The sequence below is a fragment of the Fusarium graminearum genome, chromosome 4, assembly GCF_000240135.3.
Source record: "Fusarium graminearum PH-1 chromosome 4, whole genome shotgun sequence".
Lineage (NCBI taxonomy): Eukaryota > Fungi > Ascomycota > Sordariomycetes > Hypocreales > Nectriaceae > Fusarium > Fusarium graminearum.
This window is the reverse complement of record NC_026477.1, coordinates 5,405,978-5,430,591: the sequence shown is the minus strand read 5'-3', so window position 1 is coordinate 5,430,591 and position 24,614 is coordinate 5,405,978. Positions and strand designations below refer to the sequence as shown.

The following is a 24,614-nucleotide window of genomic DNA, read 5'->3' as shown; positions in this document are numbered from 1 at the left end:
CAGAATTAGTTGCTCCACGAAACCACGTGACTTATTGAAGCTGCTCGGGAGCAGGAAGCTCCGAGATGCTCAGGCCTGGTCACTCGGCCGTAAGTGGGGAGCCTCATCTTGTTTGAGTTTAACTAATGTGTGCATACAGCGTACTTGGCGATAACTTCAATGTTGAATCCCACCTTTATATCGGCCGAGGTGGGATATCTAGTTATCACCCCCAACAAAATGCCTTGGCTCTCTAGCTCTGTGACTGTCTGACAACAAGCGACAGCACTTAGCTAACAGTTACTAACATCTGACAAACATGTCAGTCGTGGCGCAAACCTACGTATGTCCCATCAACGATGCTGACAAGTGTGAAGTTTAATTCTCACAGCTTCCACTTTGAGATCTGTGTCCGGAGACACAATGTTTCTCTAAATCATGGATAACATCGATATCCAAGCCGGCTGTAGGGTAAGATGCATCGCTTAGATCTTGCATAGAAAAGCTGTCATTAAGGACCGTTACGTTGAAACATATAATGATATGGCAATAGAGCTGATATAGTTATAGCCTAGGTCGGGAAATTGCTGGATATCTCACCGACTTTGACGATATCAAGCGTTGTGATATTTGGATCTGAATGTGGATGTAGAGTGGAGAGCCAACAGCTTCTTCATAGTCTTGGGTCACATCAACAGTGGTGGAGTTCACGTTTAGCATTAGAACAACTGCCATGCTTTGACCAGAGGTACAGTGTAGATCACGCTGATCAGAGTTTATTGTTTACTCTATGTATGTATGTACCCAACTGTCGGATCCTTGTTTATTTGGAAGTATCGTCAACATTTGCTAGCTCGCATGTCTAGATTAACACATACCTGGCCCAATAGCTGGCCATGTAGTTGTAGGGGCGGTTACTGGTGAACACCAATCGTCATGTTCATTGCTGTGGGCAAGGGGACTCCTTCTAAATTGTTCTAGACCGGAGGCCTCATGTTTGTCAATAACAACAACGTCCCATATAGCTGTCAATAATGCATTGCAGTATACAAGTGGCTTGCCATGCGCGCCAAGACCAAAATCCGGGGTACTAGTCTCGGTAATGAAACTTTTAGACCCTGCACTAACATTATTGGGTCGGGTACAGATAGAAACGCGATAATATGGCTGTTAACCAAGCCAAGGAGTTTCAACTCAACTGACACGTTTTCGGTGCGAGCTATCTCCTGTTTCGAATCTCCTAGCAAGATCCAAGAAAAGATTCGAGTGTCAGGTACCGAGTCTGAGGTTGTCCTATGACAATTCCTGTCGAGGCGCCAGGCCCAGCGTCTCCCGGACGCAACGGTAATGGCGTCCGTACTATTATTTTACGAAACGATATAGCGTTTATGGCTTATGGCGCGCCCGCTTCTACGGCATTGAATTGCCGACGTTAAAGAAAACAACGCCAATTCAATCAACTGTCCAGGTCGCTAAGCGGCATGGAGGAGTTGGGCGGTGCTACACGAAGAGTCTCGGGTTCGTTTAACGTCTCGTTTTATCTAGCGCCGTCTATCCGAAAGCCAAAACATCTCAAGTCGGAGTATCAAACCATCCGAACTGGTAGATTTGATACAGATGCCGGGTGGCTGAGGCTGTAAGCGGCCGACACGACCCTGTGCCTCACCCTTGTTTGAGGCTAGTAAGAAAGTTTCCAACAGTCGCATATTTACGGTTACAGGTGACAGGGGGTCCAGGGTCAAGTTTGCTTCAAGTCTGTAAGTATGAATTGGAACAAGTATAAAGAGGAAGGGAGAAACACTCGTTTTTAAGATATCATCAAACACCACACACTCTCATCTCATCTCAAGTCTACAAAGATACAAACAATTCAACTCTCAACTCCACCATCCTTACCACAAACACAAACAAAACCGCCAAAATGCACGCCTCTCCCATTACTCTTCTCGCCCTTTCTGCCAGCCTCGTCTCAGCTGCTAAGCACGTGGTCAAGGTTGGAGATGGAGGTCTGAAATTCGATCCCGCTGAGACCACAGCAAAGACTGGTGACACTGTCGAATTCCACTTCTACAAGGGAACCCACAACGTCGCCCAGAGTGGCTTCGCCAAGCCTTGCGAGCCCATCAACAGCACCGCCTTCTTCAGCGGCACCTGGGATGTCACGCAGGGTATGAGTGACAAGGTCTTCACCATCAACGTCACCTCCGAGGACCCCATTTGGTACTACTGTGCTGTTCAAGGTCACTGCCAAAATGGTATGGTTGGTGCTATCAACGCTCCGTAAGTTCAAGCTTCTTCTGCACAAGAAAAGGTTATACATACTAACAAGATGAATAGTACTAGCGGACAGCGAAGCTTCTCCAACTTCGCCAAGGCTGCCGAGGACTCCGAAGACAGCGTTGCTCCCCGATCTACCGGTGGTGGTGAGATCGCTACTGCTACCGGCACAATGGCCGCCTCCGGTACTTCCGAGCCCACTGGCACCAGCACTGAGACCGGCGCTTCTTCAACAGAGTCCGCAGGCGCAAACGCTGGTCTTGAGGCTAGAGGAGAGATCCGCTGGGGTCTTATGACTGCCGGTATGGCTATGGCTGGTCTCTTCGGTGGCTTGATGATGTAGATCATCTCTGCATCAGTCAATTGTGTTTTATGATTTATGCCCTGGTTGGCATTTTATTGAGTCAAAGCTAGCTAGACTAGCCATTGGACTTTGTATGAGCTTATAGACGACCTCCTGCGGGAGAGATGATAATAAAGATACCACTTCACCTACATGATGTCCAAAATCGAGAACCGATGACTAGTGAATGAATTTTCTCTGACTTGAATGGAAACAACGGAATAAGATCATAGCAATATATATGACCGTGCCTGACATGGTATTGGCTATTTGTCAATAGCCAATCGGGTGTCTATCGCTCCATAGCATTTAGCCATTCAAATGTGTTTAACAACTCAAACTTAAATCCAAGAGATCGAGGAAAGCCCGGACCCAAAAGCTCTAAGCTCGCATTGTTTGTAGGCGAAGCGTTCAAGTGCTCATCAAGCACACGCTGGATGATGGTCTCGCAATCACTGCATACCACTCTATTTGGCGAGTCTGGCCCAACCCAGTTCAGAAAAGCAACAAGCATGCTGAGCTGCTGCACAATACTTGATCGTGAAAGAGCAGGATTTAGAGGGTGAATACCAAAGAAAGTTGGCCGAAGCAACTCTTGGCACAGAATGCCACCACCAGGGGCAGCATATGCAACCAACTGTTCAAAATCAGACACGCAATCGACGATAAAGGTCATAAGTGCTTACCACCCATTCAAAATTTCTCCTCATAGGGGCGAATTTGTTCTTGTGTACCCAAAGTACAACTGTGACTTTGACTAAATCAAAACTAGTTGTCAGTAAAGAGCCATCGTCAATCGCACCATGCTGGAGCAACAGCCGCTCGACCACAAATATGTCCCTTTTATGGCTTAGGTAAATTAAGATTCTTAAGTAAAGAATATTAATATCGAGGTCCGGATCATCAAGGTTCTGGTAGTCAAAAATCAAATGCGATGGCATCTCGAAAAACAACTGGTTTACCCGAGCCTTGATGTCTCTGTTTCATTTTAGTTAGCGAACATGTGTAATCCCTAGTCGTTGATGAACTTACTCTAGATAAATAAGCGTAACGTGAACGTCATTGCCAAGTGCAATCTCTATTACTTCGTCCATGAGATAGGACTTCAAGAAACGAGCTCGTATATAGCCATTGGCGTGGATTTCACCCTTGGTATTCCAGCCCCGTTCATCCAAACCCTTGAACTCCTCTGTCATCGATTCTTTTGATATCATGCAGCTGTCAGAAAAGTCTAAGGGGGCTTGAGATGAGCAATAGCGGCGGCTGAGGAGTGGTGGTCTGCCAGTAAATGAGACCATGGATTTGTCGTTGGCAAAGATATAGCAGTAGAGAAAACGCCTATTCTCAACACAGAATGAAATCTTTTCAGGCTTTCCCTGAGACTTGGATGCCTCTGGAGCATGACGACCAAGAAAGAGTAGCATCGAAACACACAGGCTGTGGGCGTTCCAATACACAGGGCTGGCATCGCCATAAACTAGAGTCGCAAGAGCAGCATGTCGACGACAGAGATCGAGCAACATGTCGTTTCCAGCTGTAAAGTGGCGTGATATTTCGATGATGTAGTGTAAATGCTCGTGTGAAACAACAGAGGATTGCTTCCCCTCTACCCACTTGAGCTGACGGTACTTTAATGTTGACAAAGCATCCGAGAGGCCCTCAACATGTGCCCATAACAGCCCTAGTGATTCCCATCGAATATTTGGTCCACAAAACTGAGCTATCCAGTCATCGAAATTGTCAAAGGTATCCTGTACTGGTCGAGTAGTATTACGACACAAGAAATCAGCAACTTCCTCATCGAAGGACTCGCTCCCATCGAATCGTTGGAAAAGCTGCCGTAAAGAAGTAATGATTCTTGATACAGCAGCATGGGACCATGATGCTGTGGATTCGAGGCCCGGTTCGTCGTGGAATACCATGTGCGCCTCTGGCCGCCCTGGGAGGTACTGCAAAACAACAAGGCACATTTGCTGTGTTGGCAAAGGCAGCCTTCGTAAGCATATATCCTCATTTCTGGGACTTGATACATCAGTACCAAAGGAATCTAGACTTGTCGCCGGAACAGATAGACTTTCGCGGGCCCCTTGAAAGGCAGAATTGTAACTTGTGAACCCAAGATACCCGGGACTAAAAGCGTAATCTCGTATCATGGGCGTGGCAGGCTGAGAGTTTCTTGATTCTGATATTGATGGACTCAGTAGCCCTGCTTGGGTCGTTCTCCTGACTACAGTCCGCGATGTTGATATTGTGTAAACACAGGCATCTCCTCTCTTTTGACATCTCACACAGTTGGGTCGCCTGTGATCACATGCAACTTTACGCGACCGACATTGATCGCAGGCCTCTAGTCTCCCATTCGGTCGTCGAGGTGATCTTCTACACGCACCAGTCATGATGTTTCGACGAGTAGCGTGACAGTGACGATCTTTTGTATGGCAACAGTGAGAAGCAAAACTCGTATCTAACGGACCGAGAGGCAGTCTAAATATACAAAACTGGTCAAAAGAGACGACAAATTGCAAAATTTTGCAAAATCATGGGGTTATAGTAGGTTGTAGAGTTGAGATGAGAATGCGCGGAATGTACTGAGAGGTACTGGACACAACGGGCTCGGCTTCGGCCTCGGCTTCGGTACCGGCTTGCTAGAAACACCGACTTGTAACCTGTAGGTGAATGAATAACCACAGGAAAGAAATATGCAAACATCTGAAGATTCAGGGAAGATCTTTTGTACGTATTTAGTAACTACACTGTTTCTTTATGACTTCTTTTCCGCGATGAGGAATAAGGCAGAGCTTCAATTTTCAAAAACATCAGTGGAGAGAAAGGAGTGTCTTCACAACACTTGGATATAATCTCAACATGGCGATTTGACTAATGAAAAGTACATAGCTAAGTTGAAAAGAAATGGATATGTTGAACAACAATTGTATATCGAGGTTGATTCATTGATGATGCCTTTACAGGAGATTATCTTGAACAAGCGTTGTGGTCAGGGATAGCCTTTGCGAGGATCAGTCCATCCATACCCAGGTAGACAAAGCATGTATTATATCCTTCGAGGAGAATGAAGCGGTAATATAGTAGAATATTTCAAATTAGTAATTCTTAATTACCTGATATCATATGTAAATTTTGCAAGCATGGCGTATGCACGATAGTCACATGCCAATAGGTAGAGAAGCGAGTCATGGTGCACAATATTTAGTTTTCAAAATTATTGAATCTCACTGTCCGTTAAACTTTATGGTAAAATAATGAACTAATTACTACCTAATTTATACTTTTAGTAGCCATGGAAGTTTCCTCATACCTGGAGAGCGAGGTTGCTTCTAGTAAACCTAGGTACCTACTAGACTAGTTCACCGCCACCCCGTACACCCCTCCACCCCGCACACCTCACAACATCGACTCGTCATTGAAGGCTGCTTATTCATACTCTTCTGTATCTTTCAAATTAAATCCGTATTTTTTTTATTTCAACGGCAATGGATTCGCAGCTATCAGATTATGAATACAGGATGTCGTTGGCGGTCAATGACGTTGATAACATAGGTTTGCGTGCATCGGCGCGAAAACACGCCATCAAGATATCGACATTGAAGGATCGATGCGCCGGAAGCCACGACATCAACACATCACATCAGAAAGAACTGTCACTAACGCCGGAGCAGGAGGAAGACCTAGAGACTTATATTATCGATCGAGAGAAGGCTTTTCAGCCGTTATCGAAGGCTGAGATACGGGGCTTTGCACAGCAGTTATCAGATGTCAATGGGCAGATACCGTATATCGGCAAGAACTGGGTAGACAGGTTCTTCACACGACATCCTTCCATACAAAAGAAGGCTACGAAGGTATTCGAAGCAGCTAGGAAACGCTATGTAACGAGAAAAACCCTTACTGAGTACTACGATGGCCTCCATTGGGTTATTAACGAGAAAAATATCACACGGCAACACATATACAATGTCGATGAAAATGGCATGCAACTTGGGGAAACCCGGGCCGGCATAGTAGCAGGAACAGTCATGACGGCACGATCTGAGGTTATCAAGACCGACAATTCAACTTGGGCCTCAGTGATCGAGTGTATATCAGCCGGATCTCGCCGTCTTACGCCTGTTGTCGTATTTACTGGAAAAAACCTCCAAGGACAGTGGTTTCCTAACGTTTTTCCCAACTGGAAGTATGAGGCAAGTCTCTCGGGTTGGTCCAATACAGATATCTTCAACCGATGGTTTATGGATACATTTATCCGTGAGACAACGCCGTCAGATCCCTCTCAATGGAGACTTTTAGTCTTGGACCAGCATAAATCACATATCACACCGGAATTGATGAAAAAGGCTTGGATGCATCGAATTTGGCTCTCTTGGTTACCCTCACATTCATCACATATTACTCAGCCGCTCGATGTTGCGGTATTTGGGCCGTTGAAAACGTACTATCATCAGTTAACCCGTGCTTGGGCTACATACGAAGCAACCTCTCCACATCAACAACAACTCTTCATAGAAGCATACAAAAGGGCTTCTGAAAAAGCTATAAGCCGTAGGAACATAATGAGTGGTTTCTCGGCTTCTGGTGTATTCCCAGTCGATGTGAGGAAGGCGATAGAGGCGTTGAAGCCTAAGGAGAGAAAACGCAAGACCTTTGAGGCACCTATAACACCAAAGAGGACACAAGTAACTGAGGATATGACCTGGAGTACGCCTCAAGGAAGTGCCGATATTCAAAAACAACAGAAAGCTGCCCAAAGTGAAGGAATTGTATCGATCCGTGACTTCAATTGTATCATGACGAAGATGATGAAGTCAATTGACAACAAAAACAGCCAAATTCAACGCCTTGAGGAGGAAAAAGCTATTCTTAAAGCTTCAGCTGCAGCGAAAGAACCTACCGGCCGAGTCCCAGTTCAATTTGACCCAAATGTAGCTTTCCCTTCAATTGACGAGATCATCACGGCGAGGGATCAAGCTGAAAAGAATGTAATACATAGATTGAACGAAAAAGCTACAGAAAAAGCCAAAAAACAAGCCGCGAAAAAAACAGTAGATAGTATAACTGTCATCTAAATAGTATACTAAATATGGATTTAATTGAATGAGTACGCATAATTGTACAATTATCTGAAGTTAGCTGCTGTGTTATGTTGTGATGCTATCACAAGTGTGCGGGGTGGAGGGGTGTACGGGGTGGCGGTGAACTAGTCTAGTAGGTAAAGGTTTTATGATGAGCCAAAGGCACCTGCTAAGGTTAGTAGTCACTGAACCTTGCATGCCTAGCGCCCCATAGTTGCAGGTGGGCGGGGCAATTTTCAACCATCCATCCATTAGAAACAGAAAATTTATCGCATTCCATTTTTGGATGTCTTCACATCTCAAAATATTTGCGACAATGGGTAAAAAGAGCTTCAGGGTACGACAGAACGTCCCCAAAACGCACCAATTGTGGTTTACTGACATTGATGGCTACAGGGCAAAGGCAAACGAGGCGGCGGCGGCGGCGGCCGAGGCGGTGCGCGAGATGGAGGCGGCTGGAGAGACTATCCTGCCATCCCCAAGGAGAACGAGAAGCTCCAGCGCTTCTACGATTCTCTTCTCCAACTGCCCGAGGAGGAGAAGAACGCTTACTGGGAGGCATTGAGACGTGAGCTGCCCAACAGCTTCAGGTTCTGCGGCTCCAAGGGGTATGTTTACAACCGCGTTGACGCGAAAATAGAGTCCATCTGCTAACTTTTGCGCCTAGACACGCCGTCACTGTTAAGAACCTTCTCCAGACCAGATACATTCCCGAGATCGTCAAGATTGAGCACCAGGATGGCCGGCCCGTCGAGCCTCCTCAGCCCGTGCCCTGGTACCCCGACGACCTGGCTTGGTGGATGACTACCCCCAAGAACGTCATTCGCAAGTTCCCCCCCTTCGCCAAATTCCAGAAGTTCCTGGTCTCCGAGACGAGCGTTGGAAACATTAGCCGACAGGAGGTTGTCAGTATGATTCCCCCTCTACTGATGGACCTCCGCCCTGGTATGACCGTCCTTGATATGTGCGCTGCTCCTGGAAGCAAGGCTGCGCAACTTCTCGAGATGATCCACCAGGGTGAGGAGGCCCGCGTGCGCAAGGTTCTCCGATCTTACGCCCAGGAGGATGGCCTGAACCTCGGTGCTGAGACCAAGGAGGAGATGGAGGCCGACCTCGAAGCCGACCCCAGCGACGCCGGACGAGCTACTGGTATGCTCGTCGCCAACGACTCCGATTACAAGCGCGGACACATGCTTGTCCATCAGCTCAAGCGACTTTCTTCCCCGAACCTCCTCGTTACGAACCACGATGCCACCCAGTTCCCCTCCATCAGACTCCCCGCCAAGGATAACAAGAAGCCTACCTACCTCAAGTTTGACCGCATTCTGGCTGATGTTCCTTGTTCTGGTGACGGAACTCTGCGAAAGAACCCCGCCATCTGGAAAGACTGGCAGCCTGGTAGCGCCCTTGGCCTGCATCTGACACAGATTAGAATCTTGGTCCGCGCTCTGCAGCTACTCAAGGTTGGTGGCCGAGTCGTTTTCTCCACCTGCAGTATGAACCCTGTCGAGAACGAGTCCGTCGTCGTGTCTGCTATCGAGCGATGTGGTGGCCCCGCAAACGTCGAGATTGTCGACTGCAGCAACGAGCTCCCCAACCTCAAGAGAGCCCCTGGAATGAAGGACTGGAAGATTATGGACAAGAGCGCCAGAGTCTGGAGCTCCTGGAAGGAGGTTGAGGACTTCGCCAAGGAGAACGGCGAAGGTGTCATTCCCGGACGAGTTGTTGAGACCATGTTCCCCAGACTTGAGGGTGCTGACTGCGCTGACCTGCCTCTTGAGCGTTGCATGCGAGTCTACCCTCACATGCAAGATACTGGTGGCTTCTTCATCACAGTTCTCGAGAAGAAGTCCGAGTTCAAGGCCAAGAACGAGAATGAGGGCAAGGAGGCCAAGCAGCCTGTCAAGACAGAAACTCCCGCTGAGGCCACTCCCGCTGAGGCCACTCCCAGCGAGCAGGTTGTCGAGGAGGGTGAGAAGAAGACCGAGGCTGAGACCGCACCCGTCGTTACCGAGGCAAGCCAAGAGGATGTTGTTATGGATGACGCCTCTTCAAACGGCAACAAACGCCCTCTCGAATCCGAGGAAGCTCAAGATCAACCCGCTAAGAAGGTTAAGACTGATTCTACTGAGCCCTCAGCCGCCGCAACTCCTGTTGCTCAAGTGAGCCAGGAAGGTAGCAAGCCTCGCCGAAACGGCCCCATCGAGGAGGCATTCAAGTACCTCGACATCTCTCACCCCACTGTCCAGAACATCAAGGAGTTCTACCACATCTCCAAGCGATTCCCCGACGACCGATACATGGTACGAAATGAGATGGGTGAGCCTGCCAAGGCTATCTACTACACTAGCGCTCTCCTTCGCGACATTCTCATCGAGAATGAGGGTCGTGGCATCAAGTTCATCCACGGTGGTGTCCGTATGTACATGAAGCAGGATGCTCCCTCGGCAGATGTCTGTAGATGGCGTATCCAGGCTGAGGGTATGCCCATCCTCCAGGGTTACGTCGGCGAGCCCCGTGTTGTGCACCTCCACAACAAGGAGACATTCCGCAAGCTCCTCATCGAGATGTTCCCTCGTATCAACGATGGAAAGTACGAGCGCTTCGACGAGATTGGCGAGCGTGTTCGCGATATGGGCATGGGCTGCGCTGTCCTGCGCATTGAGCCTGATGGCTCAGACCCTGACTTTAAGGAGCGCATGGCTCTGCCTCTATGGAAGAGCATCCACTCGCTCAACCTTATGCTTCCCAAGGAGGACCGATCTGCCATGCTGCTACGTATCTTCAACGACACATCTCCCCTCATCAACATTGTTGCGCAAAAGAACCAGCAAAAAGCTGCCGAGGGCGCTGAGGAGGTCAAGGAGGAAGTTGACGTTGCCGATTTGCCCTCACCCGAGGAGACTCCTGATGTAGAGATTGTGTCCGAATCTGTTGCAGAGCCTGCAAAGGAGGCAGAGAGCGAGGAGAAAATGGAGGCTTAAAAGATGTCCCGATGTGTACAACTGCTTGATGTTCGGTGTTATTTAGTTTGAACCATGATAAGGATGAAATGCCGATACAAAGGATAATACAATTTTGTGTTAAAAACCTAGTAATCACCCTTTGTTGTTGAGTGTTATGCTATGATTCCATACTTCTCACGTTATTTGGTAAGACTTTATGTAGATATCATGCTATTGTTGCAATTTTGGCTTCTGATCGTAAATACGTCAACGCCATCGCCTATTCATCTAATAATCCTACAGTCCAGTGTACAATTCTATCCACGCCCTGGCCATTAATTGCACTTACAGGAATGACGGCGCAATCCTTGGTCCAGGCATCCTCGACACCGCTTGGGTGTGACCTCTCACCCTTTGTGATGCTGTCGAGGTATTGCTTGAGCTCCTTGAAGTTTTCCTGCGTCTCTGGCAAGTCCGCCTTGGTTGCGACAACGAACCAGGGCTTTCCAGCAATTTGTAGTGATTGCTTTTGTTCTGAGTTTTGGTCGGGTTCATGCACAGGAGAGTAGTTCATGGGGCCGCCCAGGTCTGCTGTGACATCCCAATCGATGTTTGAATCGATGGCCCGATCAGCCTCTTCCTCATCACGCATTTGGGCATACAGTCCAACCTCGCGCCAGAGTGAGTCGAGGGCCTTTACTGCATCGCCGGCAGATAAGTCAATCACGAAAGCGAGAACGCCAGCACGCTCGACATGTCGCAGGAAAGCAATACCCAGACCGCGGTCTAGATGCGCCCCTTCAATCAAACCAGGAATGTCAGCGATGGTGAAGCGAGTGCGCGGCTCGGTCTCGACCTCTTCTGGCAAACCCAGCTGAGCAGGGTAGCGTCGATAGCTCTTGATGGTAGGGCGGCCAGAGTACTTGTCGAGAACAACCGTGCCGATATTGGGTTGTAGGGTTGTAAACGCCCAGTTACCCACTCGAGTACGGCTGTTTGTGATGGCACGAAGCAGAGTACTCTTTCCAGCATTGGGAAGGCCGACGAGGCCAACATCAGCAAGGAGCTTAAGCTCCAGTTCGATCTTCATAGTGACAGCATCATCGCCTTTGGTAGCGAACATTGGGCGAGGATGTGCTCGTGAGGTGAAGTGAGGGTTGCCCAAACCGCCGATACCGCCCGTCGCAAGAAGAATAGGCGTAGGAGTAGGGCGAGATAGGTCAAGACGGATTGTAGGAGGCGGTTGTTTGAGTAGTCGAGTACGCTTGGGCAACTTGGGGAAAACAGTATTTTTGACGTCGGTCTTGGACAGTCCAGGGTATAGAAGCCACTTGCGACGCTCAGGGTCCTGGTCCTCCTCTTCCTCTTCCTCTTCTTGAAACTCCTCCTCTTCCTCCTCATGAATCTCTTCTTCATGTTCCCGCCTCTGCTTTCGTTCCAGAGCTGCTTGATTCTCTTCACGCCTCTTCTGCTTCTGCTGGGCTCGCCATAATTTCATATCCAGCTCGTCGTCGGCAACTGGATCCTCACGCTCTAATTCACGGACGACTGTTCCCACAGGTACAGTTATTATAATGTCGTCTCCTCTCGTCCCACCTTTTGCGCTTCCCTGTCCATGCTTCCCGCGACCAGCGCGCACGAAACGCTTTCGAGATAGCTTGTGCAGCGAAGTCTCGCCGTGCGCTGCTTGAATGTAGACATTGCCGCCGTGGCCACCGTCGCCGCCATTGGGAGGACCCTCAGCTAGATAAGCTTCGCGCAAGAAGGAAATACAGCCGTTTCCGCCACGTCCAGCGTAAAGAGTCAGGAAAGCTTTGTCGGAGAAGCTTGGGGAAGCGTAATCGTCAGGAGCGGGGTTCAATCGTGACTCTGGAAGATCGTTTACGGTGGAGTTATATCGACGTCGTAGAGCTGATGCGCCCGAGAAAGTGTGTCTTGTTAGGAATACTGAGGGGTATAGAAAAGGGAGAAACGTCGACGATACGGTTGGGCACCGTGGAGCCATGAGGGAAGAATTGAGCGACACTCTGTCGCTGAGTTGACGTTGAAGTGTCGAGAACAGTAGTGAATATATCCATGATGTCTAGCTCCGAAATTTGTTAGGCCTCTCATGCCGATAAGATAAGAGATGTAAGTGACAAGTCAAGATTTCTGTTCCAGAACAAATCGCGAAATACTGTAATTGAGAAGATTCTAAAATACAATTCATTTAATAATATAACTTTGCGATTTTGGTAAAAGAGATGTGACATGTCTGACTGCTGAGAATATACGTAGCATACTAGGTAGGTACCTCTCATACAAGTCCTCGCAGGTACACCTTGATATGAGAAAAGCGGCGGCGAAACAAACAACATAATCTTCAAACTATCTTATGGAGATAAATGATAGATTACTAATATCATACAGGCAGGGCCTATCTACTAAGTACTTGCACGTTTGCTTCAACCTGCGAGACTGGATATCATCACTGATTGATCCCCTGCGAGTAATACTGCCCGTTCAAAGAGAGCCTCTGCTTATAAGTTACCTACCGCCTACAGTTGGAGAGATTGCCTACCAGGTGCTATAAGCAACTTGGTATAGCCCTACATTCTCAATCTCTTATCATGATGGGAGGTGGTTCTCATATAAGTCCCAAAAGGGAAAGAGTACTTCAGTACTAAGAGAATGATGGCAACTGCCCTCCAGGCTGCCTCCCATCCATGCCTCAGGTCTCTGCTAGGACTACAACAGAACAAGGCAGTGCAGTGCAACAAGGCATCCTCAAATCTGAAATCTTATTCTTTCTCCTACAACTTCATCTGGGTCACGATGCCTTTGACTTAGCACAAAATCAAGGTTTATTTCCCCGTGCGGTTTCGTTTCTTTCTCGTCCAGCATATCGCAGCTGATCGCCACAACGACGCATCATGCCCACGCACCGAACCTCAGCGGCGGCGTTGTACAGCACTGACTGTACAGGTACAACAACCATAAAAACAGACGCAACCATGGTTCTAATTTGAGGCGCCTGTCGGACACTTTATTCGACCCGCCGAGCCCATGCATTTTATGGAGAAAAGGCAATACAGTCACCCAGAAACATATCTGCCAGCTGCTCTCCTTCGACACAATACTTCTTCCCCAGCCCGTTCGTCTCGCCTCGTTTCGATCCGATGGGATCATGCAGCTCACCCAGAGTGGCCCATCGCTGGCATTGGTTGCTATTCGACAAGCATTGGGCTAGCCCCAGCTTCCCGAGCTTAACAAGAGACGCTTGCGGTTACCAAAAATGCGGTGAACAGGCGTTGCAACAGTGAATAAAGCAACAGCAGAGCCTCTTGTGCTTCCCTCGTCAGCCTTTTCAGTGCCTTGTTGCCCACTGCCGGGGCTCGCTCCATGATCGATCGTCCTTGCTCTTCATTTGTTTGACCTTTGGTAGTAAGACGCTTTTTGGCTGAGCTCTTCCAACCGAACTGGTTACTACTAACCTATTTGTCACGTTCGATATCTTTTGCATTCTTACAAGTTCGCCCGTTGAATCTTCTCTATTCGCCCCAGCAAGACGATATCTTACGTCAATTCAATCTTTGGAGGAAACTTCTATTTCATCTCGATCAACTTCTTGTCTTGAATCCTCTCCATCAACGTTCCACTCACCCCTCCATCTTTTGTGGTACTACTGTCTGTCAACACCACCCTTCCTGCCTCTAGCACATGAGCCGCACAATCGCCCAACAACGGTTCGTGGCCATCAACCCCTCCCTTGTACCAGTTCGAAGCCATTGGGCCAGCCTGCATACGATCCGTGGTCCCGCATTCGAGCCACGACTGTAGACGTGGTCCGCCTGTCCTCATTCGATCTCTCTCCACATCGCCTCCTTCCCCACGCGACTTCTTTCATCTCGCTCGCTCTCTGGCTCTTCAGTTTCTCCCTCGGCCTCCATTCCCAGCTCGAGCCCCGAGAGCTGCTGCTACTTGCATTGCAGGACACATACGGCTCCAGCGAAACAGGTGCTTGCTCTCCTTCCCCGAGCTGGTGTTCGACAGGCAAACCAGACCACTTTCCAACCCGGTGTCGTTATCTCTTACCGCCACGGTCTTCAGTCGACTTTGACACGGCTCGTGCCTTTAAGTCACAGTAGGTCCATTTTGACTTTCTTTCTGACATTTTTACCCTTACATCTGCCACCTTTGCCTACCTATCCATTATTTAATCCTGACATTGCTGGCTTTCTTCCCTACACACGTACAGCCTTATGAGGATCGTCTGCGGGGTTGGAGGGGGATCTCACGTCGATGTCATGAGTTGACCGTAGATGAATATTGTTTACCTGCCCTTCTATCGCACCACGGCTGCCACTCCACCTTTGTGTAATCCAATTCGCCTGATACCTCAGCTAAGATGTTTTCCAGGAAATACTCATATCCTGGCAAGGCTGTCATCAGGATGGATCCTGACTGTGCTATATGCCATGCCCCGGCCAACATGGCATGTGAGTGTGAGGCCAAGGGCCTCGACGTCGCTGTCAAACAAGCCGAGGACCGCATGATGCGGTCGATATATACTGAAATACGGTACATAGCTCTTGCTCCCCGCTCCGCACCGAAGTTGGTCTGACCGTACGGCTTTATAGTTCCTGGGTTCGAGGCCATGCGCAAGACTACATACTTGAATATTTCCGCCTCCTCACCGACCAACGAAAGACTGCCCATGCTGCGCATATGGATCGAATCACTGCCCACGCTTATCATTATTATCATGCCCCGCCTCATCCGACGCAAGTTGCCGAAGCGCAAGCCTCATTGAAACGCGGCATTGACGAAGATTGGCAGGCGAGCGTACAGCGTTACCCCGAAGTACTGGAATATTTCTTTGGACTGGTCGAGCTTACACTGCCGGCGGAGGATGAGCCGGCCGTTAAAGAGCCGCCATTAGGATCGCTATCAAATCTACGAAAAGTAAACCGCCGAAACAGTAATAACCCTCCCGGCGCCGCTGGCGCAGTTGTACCCCCAGGATACCGCGGCGACCCAGGTCCGATGCACCAGGAGCCTCCACCGATGCCTATGCCTCGAGCCGATCGTCGAACTCCCGGCCCTGGAATGAGACGACCCAACTTTGGAGCGCCACCGCCAATGCCTGGCGGTTACAACTATCCTCCTCCTCCTCCTCCATACTAAACCTTTGTAAATGGGTCAATACGATAACGCTGGGCATTCATAGATGCTGAGGATACTACAAAATTCATATTACGATAACGAACATCACGACCATTGCATAAACAGGGCGTGGAGTATTACCGGCATGGCGGAACAAGGCAGCATCATTATTGGCGGGGTTGAAGGTTGGGCTGACGATGTTTTTTGTGTCCGAGTACAAACCTTTCCCAGCTTGCATTTTTGTTTTGGAGTACCAGGGGTTAACAAAGTTGGGCATTGTTGTTTGTGTATCTGAAATTACAAAATACCACGCCATTAAAGGCAAAATCAAGAACGACGCACAGCAATTCTTTCCCGTTCTGACGTATGTGATGGCGAGCAGAATCAACATCATCTGCCCAAGACTGGTTGTAGGAAATTATTGAAATGAGGGGCAAGTATCCAAGACACCTGAGATTACGGCGATAGGCCAGAGAACGGAGACTAATGCCGGTGCTTATAACACATCATCTACTACAATAAGACAAGATAGTCTGTATGTATGCAAAGTGTGCATCTTAGGCGGTCACTAACGCCAGACACGCGAGTAATAATCAAAGCATATAGAAGGCAGCAAAATAAAAGGCCGAGGATGCACAGCAGTGTGCCCGATGTGTGCCCAACTCGAACCTCCATCATACAAGCTTCCGTACAAGCTTAGATCCTCATGACCTCACTAATCTAAGCATCCATGAGCGGCAATAAGCAAAGTCAATTGACCCAACCCAGGGCCAAGATCTACAAGGGGCCCGATAACCGAGAATCATGTCACACCACTAGGGAAAACCAATGCAGCGAATGTCATCACCGAAATTAAACCAACTTTTTATCATTCTCCTTGCGCATGGCTTCACTAAGAAGTAGCGCTTAATTACAAAACAGCACGAGAAAGCGCCTTTTAGATTCGAACATGGTGGTGAAAAAAGTGTGAGAAAGGTTGAAACTCGCGCAATAAAGTTGGTGGGCCAAACAACCCTTGAATGACATTTGATCAGTTCAACAGTTGATTCAACACGTCGAGTAAGAGCGCCAAGATAAAGTTTTGGTAGATGGTGGATGGGGTGGGGGAGTGAGAGAGCGCATTTATGAGTGTTCGTTAGGGCCCATCGTCGACGGCATGGGAGTTTGCCGACGAGCAATCAGAGTTGAGTCGAAGTTGATATTTACGACTCCTGCTTGTCAGCAATAGAAGTCTCCTTCAAGTCAGAGGTAGCCTGCTCGATCTTATCGCCGTTAGCCTCAGCGGCCTCCAGCTCGGCGATCTCCTTCTTGGCTTTCTCGATGTTCTATAACAATAGTTAGTATGATGGTCCTACCCAAGGTTCTTGGATAGCAAACTTACACGCTGGGTCTGGGCCTCTTGGTCGTTCTTCCAGAAGTCAAGCTTGGCGCGAACTTTCTCAGCAACAGTGGGGATATCGGCGGCACTCATAGGGGGGTCAATGCCCATGGCAGCACAGTCCTCAACGACGGCAGGGGGGACGCTGAACTTGTTGGATGAGGGACCAGCACCGGCCTTCTTGCCCTTCTTGCCCTTCTTGACAGCAGGAGCATACTCCTCCTCGCGGTCCTCCTTGCGAAGGAGCTTGGTACCCTTAAGGCCAGACTCGTCGACGCTTCGCTGGGCCTGAGCACCGAGACCAGTATCGGCCATGAGAGGACCCTTCTCGACCTTGTGGTTGGGGTCGAGGAACTGGAGCAGGCTGTTGGCACGGCGGATTTCGTCTAGGTAGGCAGGGTCGCTGGCATCACCCAGGCGGCGCTCAGCCTCGGCCTTCTTGCGCTCCTGGTGGTAACGCTCTTGCTCTGCTCTTTGCTTCTCACGACGAGCCTCACGGGCCTCACGATCGTAGGCCTGGAAAGCCTTCTTTTGGCCATAGTAGTCATCCTTCAGCTTACGGATAGCAGTGTACTTCTCCTGCTGCTCGGCTTGCAGCTTTGTTCGCTCGTCACGAAGGCTGGAGATGCCCTTGTAGGCCTCATCCTGCTCAGCCTTGATGGTGTCAATCTCGGCCTGGATCTTGTTGTACTGATCAGAAAGGGCACGCTGCTCGGGATCGTCCATGCTGTCCTTGATCTCCTTGATCTTGGCGCGGAGGTCATCAATCTGCTTCTGAGAATCATCGAACTGGCCGAAATTCTTGCGCATCTTACGGAGGCTAGAGATGTCTGAAAGGGCCTTCTTCTCATCGACGAGCTTCATGGTACCGGAGTTGACCTGCTTGTCAAGAGTAGCAATCTGGCGATCGACATCCTCGAGGCTCTTGTAGGGGACCTTGGCCTTTGCTGTCTTCTGCTCGGCAATTCGGCTTCGGACTTGCTCATCAAGGCGCTTGATCTGGTCGAGCTTTCCAGTACGGGCGTTCTTTCCGCCAGCCTGCTTCTGTCGAATCTCGTTGGCCTGTGCGATGAGCTCTTGTCGTCGCTGCTGGGTAGGGTTGGGCTGATCCTTGTTCTTGTTGGGCATAGCAATATCAATCTTAGCCTTCACAGCGGCCTGTAAACAAATTATAGTTAGCCAATGCGTTGCAACCCCTTATAGCCCAGCTTCACCCGAGGCCACAGATGTGGGACCCGTGTCGATAGCCGAGCCATATCGCACAGAGCAGGAGAGGGATTGAGGTCGTACCAAACGGTCCATTGAAGCCTTGTGCTCCTTCTCGGCCTTTGCGAGCTCCTTCTTAAAGACCTCCTCGTCAGGCTTAGTAGGGCGGACATGAGCCTGCTTGTTTTCCGCCGCAGGGGCAGGGGAAGTTGCGGTTTCGGCCATTGTGGTGAGGGAGAGGTGGTAGGACAGTGACAGAGCAGACAAGAGATTAGGAACCAAGAGCGAGACAGCTCGAGGAAGAGTAGAGGCGAGGATAAGGACGACACGTGGAGATCAAGTGGGAAGGGTTAAAGAAAAAGAGGAGAGAAAAAAGAAACGGTCCAACTGTAGAGGATTAAAAAAACCACAAGGTAGGTACGCCGTACAGCGGGTTAGGTTTGCAGCTGCCAGCTTGCAGTAATTCCACAACCTTCCCCTACAAAAGTTCTGGACCCGTGTCTCTCCTGCTCTGATTTGCGACCTGTTAACTTGCCCATTGGAGCAGGCCCGTGCACCTTTGACTGAGCTGTCTCTTTCTTCAATTGTCGGTAGGTTGCTATTTCTTAGGTGCCCCTCCCTTGGACTCGGGCCCGTCCTTCCCCTAGCGCTCGCTGGAAAAGGGAGCGAGACCACTGAGCTTGAAGGGTCCTCCTGGCGCCGCCTCTAGATGTCCACCTAAGCACCGGTGCCAGGGGTACATTTCCGCCCCACCTTGAAGCGCTTTCCGCCACGACGGACCTTAGGTTGAGGTTGATCATGTGGCCGTGCATGTGGCGGTGTTGATCACATGACTCCTCCAACGCTCTGACCCGCAAGTGTGGACTTTTGCGGCGACGATGCAAGGCTGAAAGAAAGAAACATTTTTGAGACGTCTGCGATCGCAATCATTCTTTCTTGCCCGTATCAGCTTCACCACCAACATCACGACTCGAGTCGCATTTACAAATTATAATCGCCATGGATATCGATCACGTTCCCACAGACGCCAAGTCAAAGGAGGTTGTCCGGCTTTGGCGGGCATGGAGGACTGTCCATGAGATGGTCGCGGACCGAGTACGTCTGTCTTAAAAGTCTTATTGTAGATTACAAGTGGAATCGCGCAATACGTCTAGTCGCGTAGCTTTGCGACAAAATAACGGTTCATTAACTGACTTTGTTGCAAAGGAATACGAGCTCGCTGAGGAGGAAGTCAAGATCTCTCTCGACCGCTTCCGCGACGAGTATTGCAACCCCGACGGTTCTATCAAGTAAGGACCTATATATGTTGCTCCAACCGAAGATAATGCGAAACTAACAGCATCAATTACAGCCGCAACAAACTCTCATTCTCGGCGCGCCCTAGCACAGCCATGATGCGCAAGTTTACTCCTCCCGCGACAGCAGCCAACCCCGATCCTGTTGCCGACTGTGGCCCTATCTGGATCGAGTTCCTTGCCGACAAGACTTTCGGTGTGAGCCAGATTCGAGCATTCGCCTCATACGTGATCTCAAACAACTACAAGACCGGCATCATGATAACTCACGTCCCTCTTTCTCCCGCCGCCCGAAGGTCGCTTGCTAGCGTCGAATCACTTGCGAAGATTGAGTGTTTCCTCGAGGACGACTTGCTTGTCAACATCACCCACCACGAGCTTGTTCCCAAGCATGTTCTCCTTTCCCGTGAGGAGAAGATCGCTCTTCTCAAGCGCTATCGTCTTAAGGAGACCCAGCTCCCTCGTATTTTGCAGAAGGATCCTGTTGCTCGTTACTTAGGCCTCAAGCGAGGTCACGTTGTCAAGATCATCCGAAACAGTGAAACAGCTGGTCGATATGCCAGTTACCGATTGTGTGTATAGATAATTTGTCGGAAAGACTGCATTGAGATTGGATTAGTCAAGGGACAGAAAGGGCTTCTGGTATGAGGACGAGGGCGTCAAACTGCAAATGAAATTCTAAAAAGCTGGCGTTTCAGGGGTTCTATCTAAATTGCGCTGCGCTGTAGCAAAGCCAACCAAGGAATACAAGCATTTATATGAAGGCTTCCTACCCCTTGTGCTTGTTTATTCATGTGTTGAGTGACCGCTTAGCGTACAGACCTCGTGGAATATCGGCTTGTGTTGAATACTATAGGTGACACCGGCAGGCAACTGCATATTTAAAGACTTTATAATATTACCTATACTAATGCCATCGAATGGAGGCTTATACGCTACTTTGATCTGTGCGCTTTGAAGAACAATGTTTGAAATATCATACCAATGCCATTAAACGTTAACTTGGCTTTCGCCGGGTATATCTAACCAATATCCATGCCATCCTGGCGAAAACAATGGCCCATATTGAGCCTGCAAATCGTAAAGCACATTAGTAATTGTACTTGAATCCCATATGTCTGGCCTCAATACGGCCCCCAAATACCCAAATAATCCTTCCCACGCGTTACTCCTGTCCTGCTAAATATAAGTAACCCGAAATGCCGATTGTAAGAACGCCCATGGCCGCGGAAATGTCTATGAGTCCATGATCCAATAGATTTGATGATGAAAATGTGGTTGTCGCCGCAAAGGAAACAAGGTGTACATGCCAATGGCAATCGTCACTCTAATTCAAGAGCCCGCCAGGATCTCTCAGCTCTGTCCCCAACTGTGCATGGCTGCCTTGTCGCGACTCTTGTCGGGATTGCGGTATCGGTTGGAGTTCGGTGCCTCCGTATTTAGGCTTGGATCGGTTTTGCCTAGTGTTCGCAGGCCCAAAAAGACCACCGATATCCTGGAGTAACGCAGTTGAACCCCGACGAAACCCGCCCGAACTGGCCGGCAATGAAGGCACAGGAGGTGTGTAAGACTGTGCTGAATCCTCTTTAGATGAATCACGGCTGTTTGCTCGTACACTGCCGGAACTCTCTGGCGGGACATCGAGTAAGCCACCCACGTCAAAGAAAGACACCCTTCTTGGTGCTGGACTGTTCTCGCTCTTCGACCGGGAGAGTGGATCATGTTGAATCAGAGAATCATCGCTATGCTCCGCGTTACTGCGTTGTCTTTGTGGGAATTGCCAGCGCTCGAGATCCTGATCCAGCTTTCGGACAAGAGGTGCAGGGGTATATTGTAGAGCACCATTCTCGCTTGAATTGTCGGGCTGGTCCTGTAGTTCCGGGTCGACAGTCATGCCAACATCCCGCACAAGGTCTTCATCACTCCCCCAGTGTCGATGCAAAGTTGGGCGGCGAAGATTGAGAGAAGGATCGAGTGACTCGGCGACGGATGATCGGCGAAATTTTTGCTTTTTGATACCCCGGTCTCGCATGAAAGATCCCAATACTAGCGAGTTAGCCGCCGCCGTGGCAAACAGGAGCTCGACCGAGGCTAGAAGAGATCGATATTGTTGACGTCCATTCTCCTCGATGATATGCGGTACACGGTAGAGAGTCACTCCTACAACAGATAGACTGAGTGAAAAGAGAAGGACGAGCTGTATCTTTCTCTTGATCGTCATTCCGCTCGTCACAATGATTGGGATGGGAAAGATGACGAGTAATAAGTCGGTGATGACGTTGCAGACCGCCATGGTCAGAAGCTGCACATAACCTTGGCGACATTGACCACCAGGGTCGGGCAAAACTTGCCAATAATGACTAAAAGGGCGACATTCGACAAAGTCGCTAATGACAACGGCGAGGAAGGTAGCTGCAAGGATGATGCGAATAATATAGAGAGATGTCTGCCATGTTCGTTCCCATGTGGCTCGGGTCAATCGGTGGAGGAACTCTAGAACCGCAAACTTGAGTATCCATAGGCTATTAAAGTTAGCACATGACTTTTATGATTTGGCGCACCACGTGTAGGATTGCTTGAGAGAAAGATGGAAAGTATCACGTACGTTGCAGCGTAGAAAATTCGACTGGCTAGCACAAGACCACTACCAATCGACTTCTGACGTAGTTGTTGGTCAGTAAGCTCAACGCCGTTGAATTGAGCATTGTTGGTTCCGTAAATGAGTATGTAATGAACGCATGCCATACGAGCATACAAAGGTATCAAGGCAAGAGCAGCCACACGATCCTCAGGGAATAGTCGTTCTGTCCGGATGAAGCGGCCAGCAAGTCGCAGGAGGATAATGAGAGTACAAAACGACGTCGCCCACCAACAAACGAGCAGAGTGGGCTTATCGTACTTGAATTCGCGAAGGGTTGGAGGTTCCGAATAGAGAGCCATGTCTGCGCTCCAGTCCGCGCCCGTCGTCCTCCGCAGAGGGCCCGACGAGCGAGGTAACGATTGAGCGTAAGGGCTAAAGCTTGGTCGAAATTTACGGTTGGAATGGTGTTGGTGGTAGATGCCGTGACGTTGGACCCGCAGTCGATCTTGAAATACTTCGATAATTCACCTCAACATAAGGCCGCCGAATGTGGCACTTGACTAGTGGTGACAAAGGCTCAGCGAGAGATGAATGCATGAAAGTCGTGGATTTGGTGATTCGGGTAACAGTTTGGTAGTTTAGCTTGTGTGAGCGGAAGTTGGCGACGGATTGAACCGCGTCGACAGGAGTAATAACGAAATCAGTCAGAGCAGTCGCTACTTTCAAAAATCGCAGTTGTTAAGCTGCGGATTCAGAGCCGAATCCGATGCGCGTATATGTCAGTGATGCCAGTGTGCGGGAAGATGCATTGATGTGCTGCCTCGCATTTGGTCGAAGAGGAAGGCAACAAACCAAGACTGGGTGGGAAGTGAGACCTGGAAATAGAATAGAAGCGAGGACAGGGCAGAGGAGGAAGTATTAAGTCAAGATAAGAGGAAGAGTGGAGGCGGACAAGGTGCGGCAGGTCCCAAGGCCCAACATCTAATGTTGCGGAGGCGAGAGTGTGGGCGAATCGACTCGTCCCGGTTGACCATCCGGAAGGCACAGTAAGTTACAGTAGCGTTGATGGTTGAGCAGAGAGCAGAGCACTCTCACACTCATACACACAAGCTTGTGGCCTCCCAAGGCTCGTAGCCCCGTCATCTGTGGCCCTGTGCGTCTTGTCGTGGAGGGAGGGGGCGTTGGCCACAGCCTGTGGAGCCCCAGGATGAAATGGGCCAGCCATCCAAAGTGTCGGTCCAGCCCCAGCGCCAGTGGATCAAAAGCCAAGGGACTGATGAGCATTAGGGCCTTTAATGCAGGTTCGTGAAAGCTAGCCCAGTTGGTATTCAGAGGGTTTGAAGTTCCTGTAGCTGGCCAGATTAGTACTTCAGACAACGATTAGAGTGAACAGGGTTCACCGAGAGTTCCAAATAATGCAATCTAGAGGTTATTGGACTGCGATAATACCGTCAAGGAAGTGAACAGGATGATCGGCCATCATGGATGACGAACATTGCACCAAGGATATCGACTCTTGGCGTCCACATTGAGCCAGCGGCGGACTGGACTGTGGTCTAGCCAAGACACGGAAGGAAGACAACAACCAGAGAACAAATAGTTTGACTTAGTAACCCATTGGTAACCATACTGTGTCAACGCAAACAATCTGGCAGCAAATGATGGTTGATTGCTGGAGATCCAAAATCGATTAATGACTTCCATCCCATCAAGCTGGCTAACAATCATAGTTCAAGGTAAGAATGAATGCCTTGCTTAGCGTCAAGCGATGCCGAACTGAGGAGATGACCTCTTTCTGGATATTCGTGTTTCTTGGGCTGCTATTGCAGGGGGTATGAGATACCGGACTCGCTAGATACGTCTCTGTCGACGAACCTGTTTGATCAGATACAGTTTCAACACCATACCGATTATCGAAAAGCCCATTGCACCATCGCTGCGATAGAAGCATTTTCTTTCTTCTCCATTCAGGAAAGAAACAACCCTTGAAGCAACTCAGGCCGCAAGTACCAGGGCGGAACTAGCAAATCAGCCACCAGGCTTGGTAGCACTGAACCCTAGTTGTCCGAGCTAGTCATGCGAATATTCATGCTCTCATCCTTCGCTTATGGCACGATGATTGAAGACACTATCAATCATACATGTTTCACAGCGTTGTGGCTTCCTCATGTAGTTCCGCTGTCGGTTACCAAGCCGGAGCCATTCCGATGGATTGGAATTGGACTTGTCGGCATGTCTGACTGAGAATGTGACGGTTTGGGTTTATCAGTGGCTTCACGTGCTATGTACGGAACTGCCCGATAGGTGAAAGAGTGCTGAAAAGGTGTTCCGATATTGCGGTTTTGTGGCTGGGCGCTATGCCGCGTTGCTTATGATCT

General features: G+C 49.4%; 11 protein-coding genes across 11 annotated transcripts; 4 read left to right on the top strand and 7 right to left on the bottom strand.

The window, feature by feature from the left end:
- Positions 1-357: 357 nt before the first annotated feature.
- On the bottom strand, positions 358-877 carry FGSG_13635 (uncharacterized protein; the record flags this gene model as incomplete). The annotated part of the gene is made up of 3 exons (XM_011329650.1): positions 358-534; positions 580-715; positions 858-877. 3 exons carry the CDS (start codon positions 875-877, stop codon positions 358-360), a joined length of 333 nt encoding a protein of 110 aa, XP_011327952.1.
- Positions 878-1,900: 1,023 nt separating this feature from the next.
- Positions 1,901-2,599, top strand: FGSG_09742 (uncharacterized protein; the record flags this gene model as incomplete). The annotated part of the gene is made up of 2 exons (XM_011329649.1): positions 1,901-2,259; positions 2,317-2,599. 2 exons carry the CDS (start codon positions 1,901-1,903, stop codon positions 2,597-2,599), a joined length of 642 nt encoding a protein of 213 aa, XP_011327951.1.
- A 292-nt stretch (positions 2,600-2,891) lies between these two features.
- Positions 2,892-4,995, bottom strand: FGSG_09743 (uncharacterized protein; the record flags this gene model as incomplete). The annotated part of the gene is made up of 4 exons (XM_011329648.1): positions 2,892-3,236; positions 3,286-3,577; positions 3,632-4,826; positions 4,989-4,995. The coding sequence occupies 4 exons, from the start codon at positions 4,993-4,995 to the stop codon at positions 2,892-2,894; spliced, it is 1,839 nt and encodes a 612-aa protein (XP_011327950.1).
- Positions 4,996-7,167: 2,172 nt separating this feature from the next.
- FGSG_09744 (uncharacterized protein) lies at positions 7,168-10,732 on the top strand (the record flags this gene model as incomplete). The annotated part of the gene is made up of 4 exons (XM_011329647.1): positions 7,168-7,593; positions 7,849-7,860; positions 8,083-8,294; positions 8,354-10,732. 4 exons carry the CDS (start codon positions 7,168-7,170, stop codon positions 10,668-10,670), a joined length of 2,967 nt encoding a protein of 988 aa, XP_011327949.1. The 3' UTR covers positions 10,671-10,732.
- A 112-nt stretch (positions 10,733-10,844) lies between these two features.
- Positions 10,845-12,669, bottom strand: FGSG_09745 (uncharacterized protein). Its single transcript, XM_011329646.1, has one exon. It carries the CDS (start codon positions 12,634-12,636, stop codon positions 10,912-10,914), a length of 1,725 nt encoding a protein of 574 aa, XP_011327948.1. The 5' UTR covers positions 12,637-12,669; the 3' UTR covers positions 10,845-10,911.
- A 1,207-nt stretch (positions 12,670-13,876) lies between these two features.
- On the bottom strand, positions 13,877-14,784 carry FGSG_13636 (uncharacterized protein; the record flags this gene model as incomplete). The annotated part of the gene is made up of 4 exons (XM_011329645.1): positions 13,877-14,104; positions 14,274-14,444; positions 14,612-14,649; positions 14,706-14,784. The coding sequence occupies 4 exons, from the start codon at positions 14,782-14,784 to the stop codon at positions 13,877-13,879; spliced, it is 516 nt and encodes a 171-aa protein (XP_011327947.1).
- FGSG_09746 (uncharacterized protein) lies at positions 13,993-16,129 on the top strand. The gene is made up of 3 exons (XM_011329644.1): positions 13,993-14,758; positions 15,019-15,191; positions 15,251-16,129. Exons 2-3 carry the CDS (start codon positions 15,019-15,021, stop codon positions 15,795-15,797), a joined length of 720 nt encoding a protein of 239 aa, XP_011327946.1. The 5' UTR covers positions 13,993-14,758; the 3' UTR covers positions 15,798-16,129.
- A 503-nt stretch (positions 16,130-16,632) lies between these two features.
- FGSG_09747 (uncharacterized protein) lies at positions 16,633-18,726 on the bottom strand. The gene is made up of 3 exons (XM_011329643.1): positions 18,445-18,726; positions 17,158-18,312; positions 16,633-17,101 (listed from the first exon to the last, which is right to left on the bottom strand). Exons 1-3 carry the CDS (start codon positions 18,583-18,585, stop codon positions 16,979-16,981), a joined length of 1,419 nt encoding a protein of 472 aa, XP_011327945.1. The 5' UTR covers positions 18,586-18,726; the 3' UTR covers positions 16,633-16,978.
- A 528-nt stretch (positions 18,727-19,254) lies between these two features.
- On the top strand, positions 19,255-20,416 carry FGSG_09748 (DNA-directed RNA polymerases II 24 kDa polypeptide). Its single transcript, XM_011329642.1, has 3 exons — positions 19,255-19,455; positions 19,567-19,649; positions 19,712-20,416. The coding sequence occupies exons 1-3, from the start codon at positions 19,360-19,362 to the stop codon at positions 20,235-20,237; spliced, it is 705 nt and encodes a 234-aa protein (XP_011327944.1). The 5' UTR covers positions 19,255-19,359; the 3' UTR covers positions 20,238-20,416.
- Positions 20,417-20,653: 237 nt separating this feature from the next.
- On the bottom strand, positions 20,654-22,177 carry FGSG_09749 (uncharacterized protein). Its single transcript, XM_011329641.1, has one exon. It carries the CDS (start codon positions 21,874-21,876, stop codon positions 20,983-20,985), a length of 894 nt encoding a protein of 297 aa, XP_011327943.1. The 5' UTR covers positions 21,877-22,177; the 3' UTR covers positions 20,654-20,982.
- A 524-nt stretch (positions 22,178-22,701) lies between these two features.
- On the bottom strand, positions 22,702-22,923 carry FGSG_13637 (uncharacterized protein; the record flags this gene model as incomplete). The annotated part of the gene is made up of 1 exon (XM_011329640.1): positions 22,702-22,923. A coding segment is annotated over exon 1 (132 nt), but the record flags the coding sequence as incomplete, so codon positions are not given.
- Positions 22,924-24,614: the final 1,691 nt, after the last annotated feature.

Coding starts and splice junctions, on each gene's coding strand:
- FGSG_09745 (XM_011329646.1), bottom strand. CDS start 12,636: ATGGCTCCACGGTGCCCAACCGTATCGTCGACGTTTCTCCCTTTTCTA.
- FGSG_09746 (XM_011329644.1), top strand. CDS start 15,019: ATGTTTTCCAGGAAATACTCATATCCTGGCAAGGCTGTCATCAGGATG. Junction 15,192..15,250: donor TCGATATATACTGAAATACG/GTACATAGCTCT, acceptor ACGGCTTTATAG/TTCCTGGGTTCGAGGCCATG.
- FGSG_09747 (XM_011329643.1), bottom strand. CDS start 18,585: ATGGCCGAAACCGCAACTTCCCCTGCCCCTGCGGCGGAAAACAAGCAG. Junction 18,313..18,444: donor AGGCTTCAATGGACCGTTTG/GTACGACCTCAA, acceptor ATTTGTTTACAG/GCCGCTGTGAAGGCTAAGAT. Junction 17,102..17,157: donor AAGAGGCCCAGACCCAGCGT/GTAAGTTTGCTA, acceptor CTATTGTTATAG/AACATCGAGAAAGCCAAGAA.
- FGSG_09748 (XM_011329642.1), top strand. CDS start 19,360: ATGGATATCGATCACGTTCCCACAGACGCCAAGTCAAAGGAGGTTGTC. Junction 19,456..19,566: donor ATGAGATGGTCGCGGACCGA/GTACGTCTGTCT, acceptor TTTGTTGCAAAG/GAATACGAGCTCGCTGAGGA. Junction 19,650..19,711: donor AACCCCGACGGTTCTATCAA/GTAAGGACCTAT, acceptor CATCAATTACAG/CCGCAACAAACTCTCATTCT.
- FGSG_09749 (XM_011329641.1), bottom strand. CDS start 21,876: ATGACGATCAAGAGAAAGATACAGCTCGTCCTTCTCTTTTCACTCAGT.